Genomic DNA, 17,194 nt, shown 5'->3' on the forward strand with positions numbered 1-17,194 from the left:
AAAGTAATAAAGTAAAATTTTTATCATAGCATTTGAATTTTTTATAAGTTATGGGGTTATATAAAAAGTTTGATTAAACCCCATACAATGTTTTTACAACGCATGTATCAATAATAATGTGTTATGTTCCAGTTATAATGTCTATGATGTCCATTTGTAGATATATTCTGTACCATAGCGTAGAACAGCCTAATTCATAACTATGTGTCATGGCGTCGCAGACAGCAGTTTTGGAGGTGGCACTACAGTCATTTTGATGAATAAAAACATTTGCTCAAACATTTGCCCATGTGCTTCCAGTCACACAGCTAGTGAAGCCAGTGATAGAGGTTGTTGCTGCCCCTGGGATGGCAGTGGGAGGTCTGTGAACCAGAGGCTACAGCCAAAGGTAGGGTCACCCCTGTAAAACTGTGGGCCGCCACAGAGGAGACAGCCACCTTAATCAGCTGCACAGTTCACAGCGGCACATTGCAGTCAATTAACCAGTGAATAAATCACACTGCTGATCACAGAGGAGTTATTACTGTGTGTGATTAGAGATGAGAGACTCAGCATCATGTTGGTCCGGTAACTGCCAAAATCACTGGATCAGTATTGGAAAAGGAAAAACCTAAAATTCCTAAATCCTACATTTGGTGTAAATTCTCCAACCAAACACAAGCAGAGTACTTTAAGGACAGAGGTCTACCACCACAGTCCTGACAAGAATGTGAGCAGCTGTGTGTCTTCCACACAGCTGGAGCATAATGCTTTACAGATGGCTATAGTTAGGTAGTGAATGCATCAGAACAAATGTAATATTAACAGATAATTTATGTAAAAGAGGTAAAAGCAAAATTGTATTAGTAAAAATTCTGCCGTGATACTCACTGACACAAAAAAAGTGGTGCTGAGCTGTCTCAATGTGTGATTATTATGTTTTTTACATGTCTATTAGTGTAAATGTTATGATGCACCTTTGTAAAACAACTTTCACAAATTCTTAAAAATTCTATATTCATGAACATAAATATTCTCAAACAGGAAATGTGTGTTGTGCTGCGAAGCCAATCACATTTGTACATAGATACATACATTGTGCCACCTGTGCTCCAGGCAAACAATCTTGGCGCTCTGAAGCTAAAGCTAATCTGAACAAAGACCTGCAGTCACTCTGACCTCAGCAAGGGCATAGCACATGTTAGATGAGCATGAAGGTGGCTGAAGATCCACAGTCACAGGACCAAACGGCCACCAAACTAATGTGAACAAGCTGTGCTGCTGCAGCCCAGAGTCACGAGAGACAAGAAGTTTTTCTAAGTTAACAACTGTCAGTGGACTGGATGAAGAGCGATTATGTGATTTATCAGTCGGACAAAAAGATTTTATCAGCCCATGATTTTTCCTTAGCTGGCTGATATGTATATAGCAAGTTCATGCCTTTTTGTTCTCATAAAATTTCTAGTGCTTATAAGTCAATTCATCCATGTTCTACCACTTTATCCTCCACATGAGGATAAAGTGGGAGATGGACAACTCACTAAAAGTTAATTATTTCATGTAAACATTTGATTAAGTTTAGTTTTTCATTACCTGTTTCATGCATTTATCCATCAGTTTTCTACCAGTTCATCCTCCACATAAGGGTAGCAGGGGGAGCTGGAGCAATTGTGTGTATTATTTGTTATATTTTATGAGATGGACAGTAAAACAGACAATATCAGCCAAAATAAATGAATAAATGGGCATCATATACTGGCTGCTCTTATTTTTTAAGATCAGCATATGTCACAGATAATCACGTGAGGTTCAACCTTTTCTCCTGAAGGAGGTTGGAGGGCAATTTCCGGCCTGCTTTTTTGACAGCAAGTTAAAACAAAATGGGCACTGCTGTAGAGAAGAAGATGAGTCATCTAATGCAGCAGCAGCAGAGAGGGTGTCATGATGGCCATGGCTCAAAAGAAAAGAGTCAGAACAGCCCGCCATCTGGACACACTGCAGTGACAATGTGTCCAGATGTACCAGGCAAAAAGCTCTTCGCTGAATTGTTGTTTTTTTTTCCTCTGTGAAGGCTTCATGTTATCGCATTTATCAGCCCCATTCATCTTAATGCTGAATAACGAAAAACTGTGTTACTACAACAGTCAATACCATGAATAAAATGGTTAATTTAACCTTTTGAATGTAAAATCCATGTGGCATAGTGGCAATCCAACATGCTTAGACTAAGCACACAAGTGAGTCAGCATGTTTTTAAATGCCAATAGTTATTTGTTAGCTAATATTTATTATCATCCATGTAATGGCATGCACTTGGTATTTTAGCAGCAGCTGTGATCCAAAAACAATGTCAACAGTTGCTGTGTGTCTGAGGTATTAGGAAGCCATTCAGCTCAACTGAATAAAGTCAAAGTCAACCAGATTTGTAAACGACAGGGACTGAGAGGAAACTAAGATGCAACCAGCTCTAAAAAACACATCCAAAACCTCATCTTCATCACCTCGACCTGATTTTTACCTTCATTCAACCCCAGGTATTGACATGTCTTACCTCCTGTCCTTTAACTCACTCACACGCATCCAGGCAGTTACACATCCTGTGATCAGTCTCCATCCTCCAATAAAATCTAATTATTATCACCTGGAGGATAACGGCCAGCTCTGGCCTTGGAGGTGACACGGTGGTTACATAATTTTATGGATTACTCTGAGGTCTGCAGTCATTTAATCGCCCTGTGCCATTTGTCATTCAGTTGTAGATCCATACAACTCCCTCTGGACTCTCCCTCCATTAACCACCGCTGGCCTGGCCGGAGACTTCGCCTGACCTTAAGTGGGATTTCCCAGACAAAGACACAAGGAAGAGGCTATCTGTCTGTTCGGTGTGAGTAAGCTGCTGTTCTCTAGAGGCCACATATGCCTGTAAATCCCCACATTCAGTATTTTACCAGCCAAATTACTTTAACCAATAACTGTTTTTTTATATTTTTCTTTAAAGCTGTCGTGTGTGACTTTTTAAAATGAACAAATGGCTGATCGAGCTCATACAATACTGATTAAACCTAGTGTCACACAACTCTTTGTGTCTCAGCAGTGTTTTGTTTTCGTCTCTGGCGACACAGAATATGTGCCTTTTACATCATGACTGATGGAGGGAAGGCGGATGAATAACAGCAGAGACAGCAGCTGATTTTAGGTTAGGGAATTAACCCTGGTTCTCTGAAACATGAGCGAGGAAGTGAGACAGCAAAATGAATGTTGAAAGAGAACTCTTAAAATATGGACCTAGAACCTGAAATACTGCAGGTTCGGCTGAGGTGTGGGGTAAATCTGAGTGGTGTTCATTGACACTAGCAGTGTTTTGCTGACAGAAGTTGCACACTGGAGCTTTAATTTAAACTGCTGGTTTAACTGAAATGAATCATTTCCTAGCAGGGCAGAAGACACATGCAAATTCTCTCTGCCTCCGCCAAAGACTTAGCAGCGTGCATTCATGCTAAATCTTGCTTGGCATTTGTTCGCCCACACTGATTAAAAGCTGAAGTTATGTCTTGACAAAAGCCAGTGAAATAAGTCCGTGTTTCTGTGAACAAATTAGCTGTTTCCTATACGGAGGACAGGCTTTTAGCTGCCCTCAGCAGCAGCTATGTTTTTATTATTAAAACCTAAGCTGTGGCTTTTAAACTAAGGAACACATTGTGTCCAGTTGAGTGGAAAATTACTCATCACCCTATTGTTGAGAACAGCACCTGTGTTCATACGGGGATTCTGGATAAGAACAAGTGTAGCTACTGTAATTTGAGATAAAAAACACCAGAGAAGAAGCATGTATACATGCTTGCTTAAACCTTAAAGCTTACCATAACTCCTGGCCTATTATGCATACAATCAAGAGGTTGTTATGGAGCACTAGGTGCATTTTTAGTATCCTCTGACAAACGATCCCTTCTTACCACCTGCGGCATTTGTGCCGGTCCCCAGAGCCGTCAAGGTTAATTGGAATCGGGCGTTAAAAGACGTTCAATATTCCAAAAGTGACAACAAATTATGTTAATGGTGGTTTGCGGTCCCTGTTATCAAGGTGGAATCAATCATGTCCATATCCCTTGAGGTCAGCAGCTGTACATAGCAATTAGCATTGTATGTGTATGTGCATTTGTGTGTGTGTGTGTGTGTGTGTGTGTGTGTGTGTCATACTAAATTTGAGACAGATGATTATTCTCTTCATAGAAAGTAAGCCGAGCTTCTAATCTTGAAAACACCTTCACAATAATTAGAGACCGCTATAGTGTGCAGAATAAGGCCTTAATGTACATGTTGCTTTGTTTCTTCCCTGTTAATTGCTGAGGAGGGATATCGACAATATGCAAATTGCACCTGTACAAGATAATGAGCTGGACATGAGCTGTCAATCGTCCTACTGACAGCTGTCTGACACTGGGTTCCCTCCGTGATAATTAACAGAACGATAGACTGCGACTGTTTCTCTGTGGTTTTAGTAATGGCAAACCTGATGGCTGTTTTCTCTGTGGCTTCTGGTTCATCGGTTGCAGGAAGCTCGTCGGCCAGAATCTCCTCAGGACTCCGCGGGTCGTTCAGGGGCGGCTTCTGCTCTTTGCCTTTGATCCCCATCCCGGCAGTGATGGCATTCCACAAGGCACTCTGGGATTTAGAGCCTGTAAATGAAAAGGAGAGAAAAAAAAGGGCATTTAGGTTTTAGGCATGTTGTACAGTGTCCAGAATAAAGACGACAACATTCTATTTTAAATTCACTTCCTTTAAATTCTACTTTAAGTTTAAGAGCATCTCACTTGAAGGGAGAACAGAATTAAGTGACTTTATAATGCTGCCCCCATGTGGATATTAGATGTCAATGCTAGTTTGTATTTAGAGGTAAAACAGTAGATGAGTGCAGTGCCATCACTGTACTAATAAACCTTGCTTCAGAGGAGGGTTAATTCACCATTATCACATCATTATTTAAGGTATTATGTACATGAATGTGTCCTTCTTTTGCAGCAGAGAGCACCACCTACAAAATACTGAAATTATGATAAATTATTTAACCTAATTGTGACCTCTTTTACTTGTAAGTTGTGAGAACGTCTCACCATACAAGTGACTATACAAGTGACTCCATATTCAGATCAGAAAGGTGAAATGATTTGAAATGGATGGATTTGAGAAAGGTGGCTGATAGTGAAGAATGACTTAATGGCCGTTAAAACTTACGTGAAAAACTGGCCTGAGGTCTGGTAGAGCTCTCTCCATCTTCATTTGCCACTGCAGGAAGAAAAAAAAATAGAAGAGAATCAAGAAATGACTGAATTAGTGTAAATAATATAGACCATCAGTGAAACTCGAACATCCTTTTGATTGTTTTTTTTATTTTCCATGTTCTTCCAGGTCTCACTGTGCTTCTGAACTTATTCAAGTCAGGTCACACATTCACATGGATAATCACATCTATTGTCCCCACACTGTTTTTATGCCTTCTCATTTCTAGAGGTGGCGAACCTTGTGCAGAGACACAAATGTCATTTACTGTTCCATTAATATAAAATGGCCCTTGAGTGAGATTTAAGTGGCTGTGAAAGTAGAATAATTGCTGCCGTCACTTCAGTGTCGTGCCCTGCTGGCATCTCTGCCCACTTACCACAGCACACAGTGTGTTGATCACTAAACAACGTTGCCATGGGGAAAAACAACTCACCGTTGACAAACCTGAGAGGAGAGGGAGATTCAGTTGAACGGCAAAATAACACAGACATGAAAATAGTGAGGTGATGAGTGGAGAGGGATTGCTAAATGAGCATCTTGTGTAACATTTAAAGCTCTGAAGATCATCATCCACTGCTGTTCTCTGAGAAAAACACAAATGCTCAACCTGTTTACTGATGCTACTGCACTGTGTGAGCACCGTTTCTGTTCCACTCCAGACGCCATAGTCATAATACAATTCTGAGACTTTAATTTGATAGTAAGTCTGTTAAATATTACACTTCACGTATACAATGTCACACTCCTTTATTACTTCAATCTTAATTATGCATTTTCCTTTGTAGCCACTAGATGTCCACTCAGATGTTGAGACTGTAAGACAAGATGATGTCACGATCTCACCTGCACCTTAAGCACTTTTGATTTCTAGTTAGTATTATCGTTTTGGTTATGGATACCTGACATATCAATAAATAAATAAATACAGGAATAAATAAATGCATAAATAAATGTATAAATAAATAAATGCACAAATAAACAAATAAATACATCAATAAATGCATAAATAAATACAGAAATAAATAAATATAGAAATGCATAAATAAATGCATTATATTTATTTCTACATTTCTGTTCACCTACATTTATTTATTTATTAATATTCACCTACATTTATTTATTTCTATATTTCTGTTCACCTATATTTATTTATTTATTTATTTCTGTGTCCATATGTTAATGAGGTAGGAGGTCCTAACCTCAGTCAGACAGCATGATTGGTCAAATCGGAGAACAAGACAAAAGCAAACGATTCCCATCCCGAGTCGTGCTACCTGTAACGTTGCAAATAAGCTGCAGTCAGTGCAATGGCCTCGACCGGGAGGCCCAGGCACGGCGCCAGGATTTTTTCTCTCCACACCTGTGCCAGCGGAGAGTGTGTCGCCAGACGGCTCAGGTTTTTGAACCTGCGCTTGCAGTGTCCACCAGATTGCAGGATCTTGACTGGGTGAGATGCCGTCTTCATTTGTGTAGACGGCTTATTGTTGTGTCCACCCCCGTCGTAAACATTAGCGCAAGCTCGTTCGCACCGCACACACACACGCTGACGTTACAGGTGACTGGTCACACACTCATCCTACAAACCAGCCTTTGAGCACCACAGACAGCAGCCATAGCTCGATAATCACCTTACCGACCAGCCCTCACCTATTTCATTCACAAAAACGGGCCGTGACTCGTCCTCCACAATGCTCGCACCATCATGTGAGAGCGCAAGGAGCCTGGACAGCAGGATCACCTTTACAGCTTGTGTGTACAGCTTCTTTAACCTCACTTCTTTAACCCCCCCCCCCCCGACATTGTCCCCCACACACACACACACACACACACAATGGGGTACAGGCGCAGCACAAACACGCACGGGGGGATTGGATTGGAACAGAATGGCTACTTGTGAACTTTTTAAATGTTTTTTAACTTAAAAAATATATAGATTGATATATTATATATTTTATAAAATATAAAATACAATGCTTGAGGGGCTTAACTGGGCTACACAGATTTTTGACGGGGCTATAGCACCCCTTAGCCCCGGTGTAGTGCCGTCCCTGGGGAGGCCACTGGCAGATCGGCGGTGAGCTGAGCCAAGTCATTCATTATTCGATTCGAAACTGAACATAATCGTTGGTTGTTGCGTGGTTCTCTAAATCGTTCGCTAATGATCGTAGTTCATTAGCAACCACACTTCCCGTATTTATTTATTTATTGATATGTCAGGTTTCGTCCTCCATATCTGGTTTCTGCTGCTGCTGTGCTGCTCTCTCCTCTCGCTCTCTGCAGGAGGCGTGGCTGACCTACTTTCCCTGAGGACGCTGGTGAATTATGTCCGTGAATTATCTACTAATGTCGCCGCTGTAGTCCATCAGTTGGCATCGCTGTCAACTACAGCTAATTCAGTTACAAAGATGGTTAAAACGCGACAACTGCGGCTTCTACACCAGCCTCACTACCTCGCGAACCATTCATTCTCATACCAGAACATTTTTCAGGTGAGATCCGCAGATGTTTTTTTTGTTTCAATGTTTTTTTAGTTTTCGATTTACAACCACTCATTTAATCCTTCGGACAGCGCTAAGATAGCATTCATCGTGAACTTATTGCTCAATGGGCGACAGCCACGCTTTGTAACTCAGCGGCCGCTTCCATTACATATAAATCTTTTACTGCCGATCTCCGGAAAGTATTAGATCATTCTGTCCAGAGTATTGACACCACTGTGATTAAGCGGGTGGCGGATTATCGGGGCCTGAATGACATTACTGTTCGTAATAAGTACGCCCTGCATCTCCTAGATGCAGCCTTTAACCCCCTCTGCAAAGCACGTATCTTCACCAAGCTCAACCTTCGAGACGCCTACCATCTGGTTCGCATCAGGGAGGGCGATGAGGGGAAGACGGCCTTCAACACACCAATGGGACATTTCGAGTACCTTGTGATGCCCTTTGGCCTTACCAATGCCCCGACCGTTTTCCAAAACTTGGTGAATGACGTTCTGTGCAACATTCTGGACAAGTTCCTCTTCGTCTATCTAGACAATATTTTGATCTTTTCCGGGACTGAAGAGGAACATGTCCCGCATGTCTGTCTAGTTCTGCAAAGACTCCTAGAGAACAAACTCTATGCAAAAGCAGAGAAATGTACCTTCGATGCCCAGTCTGTTCCCATCCTGGGCTTCATAGTGGAGCAAGGCAAGCAGTCTCTTGATCCTACGAAGATCAGCGCAGTCAGGGATTGGTCAACCCCTTCTACCCGCAAATAACTGCAACACTATCTGGGGTTTGCCAACTTCTACCGTTGTTTTATCAGGAACTACAGAAAAGTGGCTGAACCTCTCACCCGACTCGCCTCACTTCAACAACACTTCACCTGGTCCGATGCGGCATATTCCTCCTTCAACCGTTTAAAGGGACCGTTCACCACCGCTGCCATCCTGTCACACCCCGATCCCAGTCTCCAGTTCGTCGTGGAGGTGGACGCCTCCGACACCTGGGGGGGAGATTTGTCCCAAGGGGTTAGGGTTAGGGTTTCTTGGATCAAAAACCGCAATGTGGGGAACCGAGAGCTGCTGGCTGTCATCCTGGCTCTTCCAGAGTGGAGACACTATTTGGAGGGGGCCTCCCAACCCTTCATTGTATGGACTGATCATAAGAACCTTGCTTACCTCCGTAACGCCAAGCGCTTGAACTCTCGACAAGCTCGGTGGGCACTGTTCCTGGGTCGCTTCCATTTCACCCTCACTTTCCGCCCTGGTTCCCGGAACGTAAAGCCCGACACACTCTCACACCAGTTCTCACCTGATCCAACTTCTTCGGAACCCAACTCAGGGAACAACCCCCCCAACCTCTCCTTGTCCCCAGCTCGGCACGTTTCGATGTTCTGCAGTAGGCACACGCCTCCAAACTCGCCTGTCGTCCTGGAAAAGTTTGCACCCTCCAGTTCCTGAAGCAATGGTTCTGGTGGCCCTCTATGTCCCAAGACACAACCACTTTTGTGTACGCCTGCCCTGTCTGTGCCCGTGGAAAATCCTCTAACCGGCCGCCTGCTGGCCTGCTGAATCCTCTCTCCATTCCTCGTCGTCCCTGGTCACACCTTGCAGCGGCCTTCGTCATCGGCCTTCCTCCATCCCGGAATAACACCACTGTCCTTACCATGGTCAACTGGTTCTTAAAAGCGGTCATTACATTCCCCTCACCAAACTTCCCTCCGCCACTGAGACCGGCAAGATCTTGGTAAACCACGTCTTTCGTCTCCACGGCTTCCCTTTGGATAGACCGCTGCCCTCAATTGACATCACAGGGTTAGGGTTAGGGTTTCATCTCCTCGTGAGTTTGTGCTGTGACGGAACTTTGTCTGAACATTGACTCTCACTCCAAGCCCACGCCAAACCCCGGCACAGCTGCATCCGCCATCACTCCATCTTTTCCTGATTCATTTCTTGATTTGTGAATTTGTATTTGTTGACCCTTAGTTGTCTTTAATAAATATTATTTTACCGTCTCCTCTGCTTTCGGGGTCCACCCTTGAATTAGACCGATCTCCTTAGTAGATCGTCACAGATGACTTCTGATTATGGATTAAATATGACTAGGTTTGAGGTTGTTCTTTGCCTCTGCATTGACACTGACATAATTTCTTTGAGCCTTTGTGGTTGTTTGTGTCACACATTTTATCTCAATTTGCCTTGTGAATTTAAAACCAATAGTCGATAGTGAGTTTTTACATTTTAAACATTATTATAGGGCTGCAACTAACCATTATTTTTGTTGTCGACTAATCTATCGATTATTTTTTCGATTAGTCGGCTAATCACCATTATCTTCGTTAGCACCTATTTTCGACTTGTGTTTAACCTACATACAGTGGACACACACGTGTGCTTTAATAACACGACATTTATCACAGTTAAATACCTGAATTGTGAACTCACTTCTCTGCGGTACGTGATGATACAGCGGCTCTGGGGTGTAATCAATTACGTCGACTAATCGTTGCAGCCCTACATTATTATCAGTTGCTTGTTTGTTTGTTTTGTTTTAAATAAAGGCTCTGGCTCAGTCCCCAATATATGCCTTATTTGTCCATTCAGTTTGATGATATTGCTGATGTCTTTTTGGACATAAACACTACGGCTCAGTAGCAGTTTGAAGCAACTATTTGAATCTCTCTAACATAACTTCATGTTTATCGTCTGTTTTGAGCTAATGAAACAAGCCAAATAAAGATTACAAATTATGACACTCCTTCGTTTTAGTCATGATTCAGTGAATTACTTCAGGGTTCAGGTTAATCGACTGAAAGTAGTCAAATCCCTCTCACAGGGACTGAAGGTGACCATGAAAAGAAAGTAAATCCATTTATGTCCAGGACAATTACAGAGCAGACAACTGTCTACGATTCAAAAGCTTCAATTCGTGACATGACAGTGGACAGAAAAAACATAATGTATGAGCTCACATAATGTTAAAACCGAGGTTTGCATGTTTACTGAGTCTTAACTGAGCCAGGTAATGACTCGCAGAGGTGACGACTCAGAGACAGGACTTCGCTCAAGTTAGTTTTCAGTACAACAGTCTGTCTACGTGATTCAAAGCAGGTTCAGTACAAGAGAGAAATGTCAAAGAAAGAGTGATATATATATATATATATATATATATATATATATATATATATATATATATATTAACAGGAAGTGAGAGTCCGAATTCAAGGAAATACAACAGGAAGTTAAAAATATTTTTTCAGTCATACAGAGGCAAAACAATTGAAAGAGTTCCTTTCTAGAGGATCCGTACAATTTGTCGTTCATATTTTCAACTGTGACATCACATTCTGATCACTGATCACTTCTGATTGAAGGTGTCCTGGTCAACTTATAGAACTTGTTTAATGCCCTCGCGGTAAACCCTGACCTGGCCCACAGTTGCACTAAATCTATGATATACATAGGCTCACTTAGGCTTAGTTCCTCAACCTGTGGATTTTCATGGCCGTATCTGACAGATCATGTGACCTTTGGCGTCCCCTGAGTGCCCATCCTTTCACTACGGCCTGTTGATCTGTGAGATGAAACGCTTTTCAATATTCCTTTCATATCATGTACACTCACTACCTCCCCAACTTCCTCTTCTGTAACTATTTGCAGTTTTCTATTTGTGTTTCTCAGTTCTGTTATTTGTTGTTGTTTTTTATTTATGTTAATTAATGAACTTTTAATAACAGCATCAGAGCACGTTGCAGTGACCTTTAGGTAAATGTCACATAACACTACAATCATTGTCATTATAATTTGAGTGTGCAGTTACATTTATAAATGTTGGCTTGTTGTACTGGATTGTGCTGTGGATGTGGGCCGACCTTACTCCTCCTCATAATGACGCTATCATGATCTGTTAGCGGACATTTGGCACTTGTGTGATAAAAAAGACCTCATGATCCACATTCATCCACTCACTCATGTGTGTGTGACTGGATTTCTCCCATGGCCTGAAAACACGGGCTTATCTTTCTGTGATAAAAGTAATGAAATAATGTTTGATTTGGCCTCAGAACAGCAATCTTGCATGTGGAGCAAATTAAACCATCAGTAATAGTGAAAATGTGTTCCAACTCTGTTGCCTGGAGGGAAGTTAACTGTTGAACTGAGACTCAAGAGAATTAAAATATATATAAATGAAAACAATAAATACAGATTTCTGACACAATACGGGGTTTCTATTTTTCTATAAATTGTTGTGACATAAATGTGTTCAAACCAGTGATATCAGTGATAGTTACTTAAAGTTGTGTGTTTCATTGTAAGGTGACAGAATCTTCGTGAATAATTTTAGAGAAGTGAGGTTGAAGTGTACACCAATTCCTATAAAATCACTAAAGATACAATAACGTGCTTTCAACCAGCTTCAAAGCCTGGTTCAGCAAACCACCATTAAGTAAAAATTGCAAACAACAAAATGTACCATAGCTTGACAATTATGGCTGTACATCTCCTGAATTAAAATCCTGTAATTTTAACAGGTTTTCTCACAATTAAATGCTGTAAACTCAGAACAGACACTGTGAGTTGCCATAATAAAGTAACTTCTCTGGATTTTATGCATCTTTAATTGCATTTTACTTAAATTTTAATTGTAAGTGAATTTTAAATTCACATTGTATGACTGTTGCAGCCACAGCCTGAGCTCACATTGCTTATTAATCACAGAGCACTGAGATTTGATGCTTTTATATCATTAACAGTGTTGGGGTAGTTACAAATGAAAATTCAGGGGATCCGAGTAGATCTTAGTAAAACGTGTTGACAGATTCTCAAGAGCGCACTTTTCATTGTTTTCACTCTGTGGTCTCAATCTTTGTGTAGAAGACGCTTTAGCGCTGTAATTAAGGGAATAACAGATGCATCAGATGAGCTGATCTCTTTAGTCTGCTCAAAGAGAGAGAAGAGAGTTCTGTCGCGGGTTCATAATCTGCGCTGCGCTGCAGCCAAGTTTCACTTTTGCGCAATGAGACTTTCTAGCATTTAATAGATACTGCTCCATCGTGTACTCACATATTGTTGGAATCGTTTTATTGGTGTTCCAAACTGATCTTGGACAGACTCTAAGCGGGTATAGACAGGCGCCTGCTGGCCGGAGTTGTTGCATGCCTCATCACAACATAGTTTTGGTGGTTACCGGGGGAAACGGGAGCAAAAAATAGGGCGTCTTTAGGACATCCTGCCTAAAAGTAGGGTGTCTAATTTCTTATGATCACGCCCGGACGCCCTGCTGGCCATTTCCCTCCTTCGCACCAGCAGCTATGTCACTCAAATCAATCTCCATGACAACAGTGCCCAGGCAAGCACATACACAAGCAACACGCATGCACACACATCACTTTAACGGATCAAAACGGATTGCCTTTACACACAGGCAAACACGGCATAGGTAACGCAGAAAAGCATGTTACTGTAGTCAAGTAAAGTAGTGTAGTTACCAATATTTTTAGTGTAATGCGTTAATTTTGTACTTCATTACCAAAAAAAAGTAATAACGTTACTGTATTCCGTTACTTTGTAATTCGTTACACCCAACACTGATCATTAAAACCTCGTCAACAACTTATGTCACTTCTTTTTTAAACTTAATTAGCTCCACAAATCAAATCTAAATCAAATGTTCTGACGAATATCATTAATGGCACTGCGAGTCATTATCACTAATTATGTGCTTGTTTTAGATGCACTCTGCTGTACCTTTGCACATAATAACCTGCCATCCTCATTTTATTATACTATTGTTTTTCATTACCCATTAGAGGATGAAGAACATTTCAGAGGAAATGTATAATACAGTGTATTTTTTACCCTGAATATATTATTTTTAAAAGATATGCTGGAGAGCAAAAGACCAAGAATCACACGTCCAGCATGTAGAATCTTTACAGTGAGAGAAGAACAAACTATAAGAAACAAAATAATTTGTCAGTGATTATAAGTTTTGTTTTCAACAGAGCAATGCTTTGTTCAAAACTGGTAGATTCAAAAAAAAAAAAAAAAAAAAACTCTTTCATGACGATACAAAAGAAAAACTGACAAAGAGTCAGACTGTCTGCTGAAAGATCAAAACTAAAAAACATTTAAGATTGGACAAAAGACAAAGCCAATACAAGGGTGAAAAATGTGATGGAAAAAAAAACCAGAACACGTTGGCTTCGCTGTTGGAGTTTGGAAATCAACATAACAAAGCTAGCAAGGATTACACAAGACCAAACATCTCAGCTGGAATCTCAGCAGAGGCTGAGAGTTGAGGCTTCCTGTTAAACAGACGAGTAAACACAAGGTGTCCAGTCAGGCAATGAAGTAGCACAGCTTAGCAGGCACGCTTCAGAGGAGCTGATTGGTTTAACACTGTGTGGACTGAAACCTTGGCCTAGCGAGCGATTGATTGTGACACTCGCCAGTTACCATGACAACTGCCATACTTGTGGATACTACAATGGCAGTGATATGGGCCACATGTGACAGAGGCAGGGTTTTTTAGAGGTAACTGGATGTGTTTATACAAGCGGAAAATACAAGTCTGTTTTCTGTTCCATAAATCTTTTTTTTTTTTTTTTTATTAAGCCACACACCTGTGTTTGTGTCTGTGTGCCCTATAAACCTTATTATATCCACATCATCCAGGTGAGTTAAAGTGTTTTCTGTATTTGCCCTCAACTAGGAATTATGGGTGCCTGATACAAAGGTGAGGTAGACCAATTCATCTGGATGACATTTGTCTGCTTTTTCTTCATAATTGGCATCAGCTGATAATTGTTTATTACACATTACACATTTTTGTTCTCAGACACTTGATAAACCTTTTTTTTTAATCTGAAAATGCATTCAACTAAATAGATGTTCTGTATTCCATGTTTCTATTATTTCATATTTAAAATAGCTTATTTTTATTTAAAATAAAAATAGGAAATAAGACCTTAAGTGATGTTCGATAAATGTAGATTCGTATTAAGCGATTTTGCACATCACTTGTTATCATGAATCTGTTATATATTGTCACAGAGATTCCCTTTGACAAAAGTAGACTGGATCGGATTTCAAGTTTGGAAATGGCTATATTAGGAAAAAACCTGTACCGGCATCATTTATCTAAAGATTATGGCTCTGAGCTCATGGCTCACAGTTTAACCTCAGTAAACCACAACTAAGTCCATACTATTAGGAGAAATGTGCCAAATTTGACAGAACAAGTGATTAAAATCTCTTTAAATTTCCTAACCACATAATTACAGGATACTTTATTTAAAATATGACATTATAATCAGTCTCCTGCAGCTCTTGAGGAGGAAAATGTCTGTCTCTTTAGTTACTAAATGCTCCGCTATATTCACACTATCATCATCATCATCATCATCATGTGCTCACAGCAGTTTGGTGCTGTGGCGTGGGTGTATCAGGGCTTGTATGCTGAAAACAGCTGCCTACTACATGAGAGAAGAAAGGTCGGCCAGAACGGTGAACCAAAACAGGAAAATTGTGGGCTGTGGAGCCAAAAAACGGGGAGCAGTATATATGCTCAGCCACTCTGTAAAGGTGAGGTGAGATGCATGGCACATGATCACTCTCAGTGGGAGTGACCTTTTACAAAATACTGATCATTAGACACTAGTCAACAGTGCACTTTTAACACAGACATATGAGTGCAGCATAAGATGATTGTACTTTTACTTTTACATCTATGAATTATAACAAGTTATAAATGTGATGAGCACCTGACCCAGACCCAGTGACACATTAGCAGGTGTTAATTGTCAGCTGTGCTAAAAAAAAAAAAAACTGCTGTGAAAACACAGACAGTCTGGAAAAAAAGTATCATAACCGCTCACTTCTTTAAGTGTTGTAGTGTTGAATTTACAGTTACAGTATTAGTTTAGCTGTTTTCTGAGCTTTTGTGGAAACAGATTTAAGACCTGTTTCTGTTTTATACAGTAAAACGGTCAATTAGAGGCTGTGGACTGACGGCACATTTTGTTTATTATCACAACTTGGTCACTTTGGTCTGCATACACAACAAAGCTGTCAAACAAGTTCAAGTAAACTACTGCCAGTTATGAAGAGACAGTTTCACTAACGTCTCAAGCACAGAGCATCTTCACATCCCTCTATTTTCCACAGTGTTGTAACACTCACTACAATGAGTTGTCACAAGAGCTACACAGGGAAAAAAACAACAACAAGGCAAGGAGCACATAAGTTCATCGACACTGGTTGTCAAGACAATAGCATGAAACCCAGGATGACGTCAGGTGCACACAGCTTAAGTATGAACCCCCCTTGTTTCCATGGTGTAGTTGCATGACAGAGCCAAGCATCAACTTCAGCAGAACGGACTAATGTGTCGACTTGTGCAGCGGCTGAGATGTGATGTGTTTTAGCCTCACGCTCTCTCTCTCTCTCACACACACACACACATCACTTTAATGCATCCAGCTCACATGCAAACACACTTCACCGCTCCTCGTGCTGTGCCTTCCCTTCCCATCCTTACCTATGGTGATGTTGAAGCCATCGATGCTGAAGGTGGCACTCCGACCCTTTCTAAACCGATGCTTCTTTGAGTTTGCTTCCATATCTCTGGCACCGTGCCGTCACCCCCGCACTCGTTATACTTTGCCTCTTATCAGTTGCAACGTCTTGCTTCAGTTTTGAATGTGTGTGTAACTCTCCTCGCGAAGGGAGGGAAGGGGGAGGGAAAAAAGAGAAGAGAACGTAGTCCTGTGACTCCAGTTAGTGCTGAGAGAGAACTGTTAAAGACTCGCTACTTCTGGTTACAGGCACCAAGCTGGAGAATTTCCCTCAAGTCCTCCTCTGCCCCCTTGTCTCTGTTGTAGATATTGTTTCTCTTGCTCTCTCTCGCTTCTCTCACCTCAACAAGCTAATTTCAAGGAGCTTATGGCTCTTGATTTGTTTTTCTTCACTCCAACTCCCTCCACCCCTCCCACCCTACTCTCTCTCTCGCTCTCTCTCCTCATCTCTTTTCCCCAAGAGGTAGAGTGCGTGTGTATGTGTATGTGTGTGGTGGGAGGTGGTGATGGTGTTGATAGTGGTGGTGGTGTTTGAGAGGAGACATCTCTCGAGGTCTTCAAATGATCGTGACTCCTTCAGTCAAAAAATGTATAGCCAAAGTACAGAAAGCACAGACATGGTGAGACAATGGCATATTCTACTTTTGTTCATACACACACACACACACACACACACACAGAGACAGAGATGGACTCTAAAATCACGTGATGGTGCATAAGCACTAAGCAGATAGAAAACCGAGGAGGTGAGAGTGATTATGTGTGATTAAATCAATCCATCTGCTTTTAATTCTGCAAGTTAACGGTTCAGGCATTTAGAGATAAAGCCATTTGGCAGTTTTACACACAAACACACGCACACACACAATGCACA

At 41.2% G+C, this 17,194-nt stretch overlaps 1 protein-coding gene across 1 annotated transcript in view; it reads right to left on the bottom strand.

Moving 5' to 3' along the window:
- The window catches only part of pde1cb (phosphodiesterase 1C, calmodulin-dependent b), a gene marked incomplete at both ends in the record, with an annotated part of 105,239 nt that overhangs the window by 73,398 nt on the left and 14,647 nt on the right, over positions 1–17,194 (bottom strand). The window contains 2 exons of the mRNA XM_083889615.1: positions 4,490–4,655; positions 5,212–5,262. Of these exons, the coding sequence (XP_083745741.1) occupies positions 4,490–4,655; positions 5,212–5,262 (217 nt within the window). The remainder of the gene's footprint in view (positions 1–4,489; positions 4,656–5,211; positions 5,263–17,194) is intronic.

The sequence above is a fragment of the Microchirus variegatus genome, assembly GCF_963457635.1.
Source record: "Microchirus variegatus genome assembly, chromosome: 5".
In the NCBI taxonomy this organism is placed as follows: Eukaryota; Metazoa; Chordata; class Actinopteri; order Pleuronectiformes; family Soleidae; genus Microchirus; species Microchirus variegatus.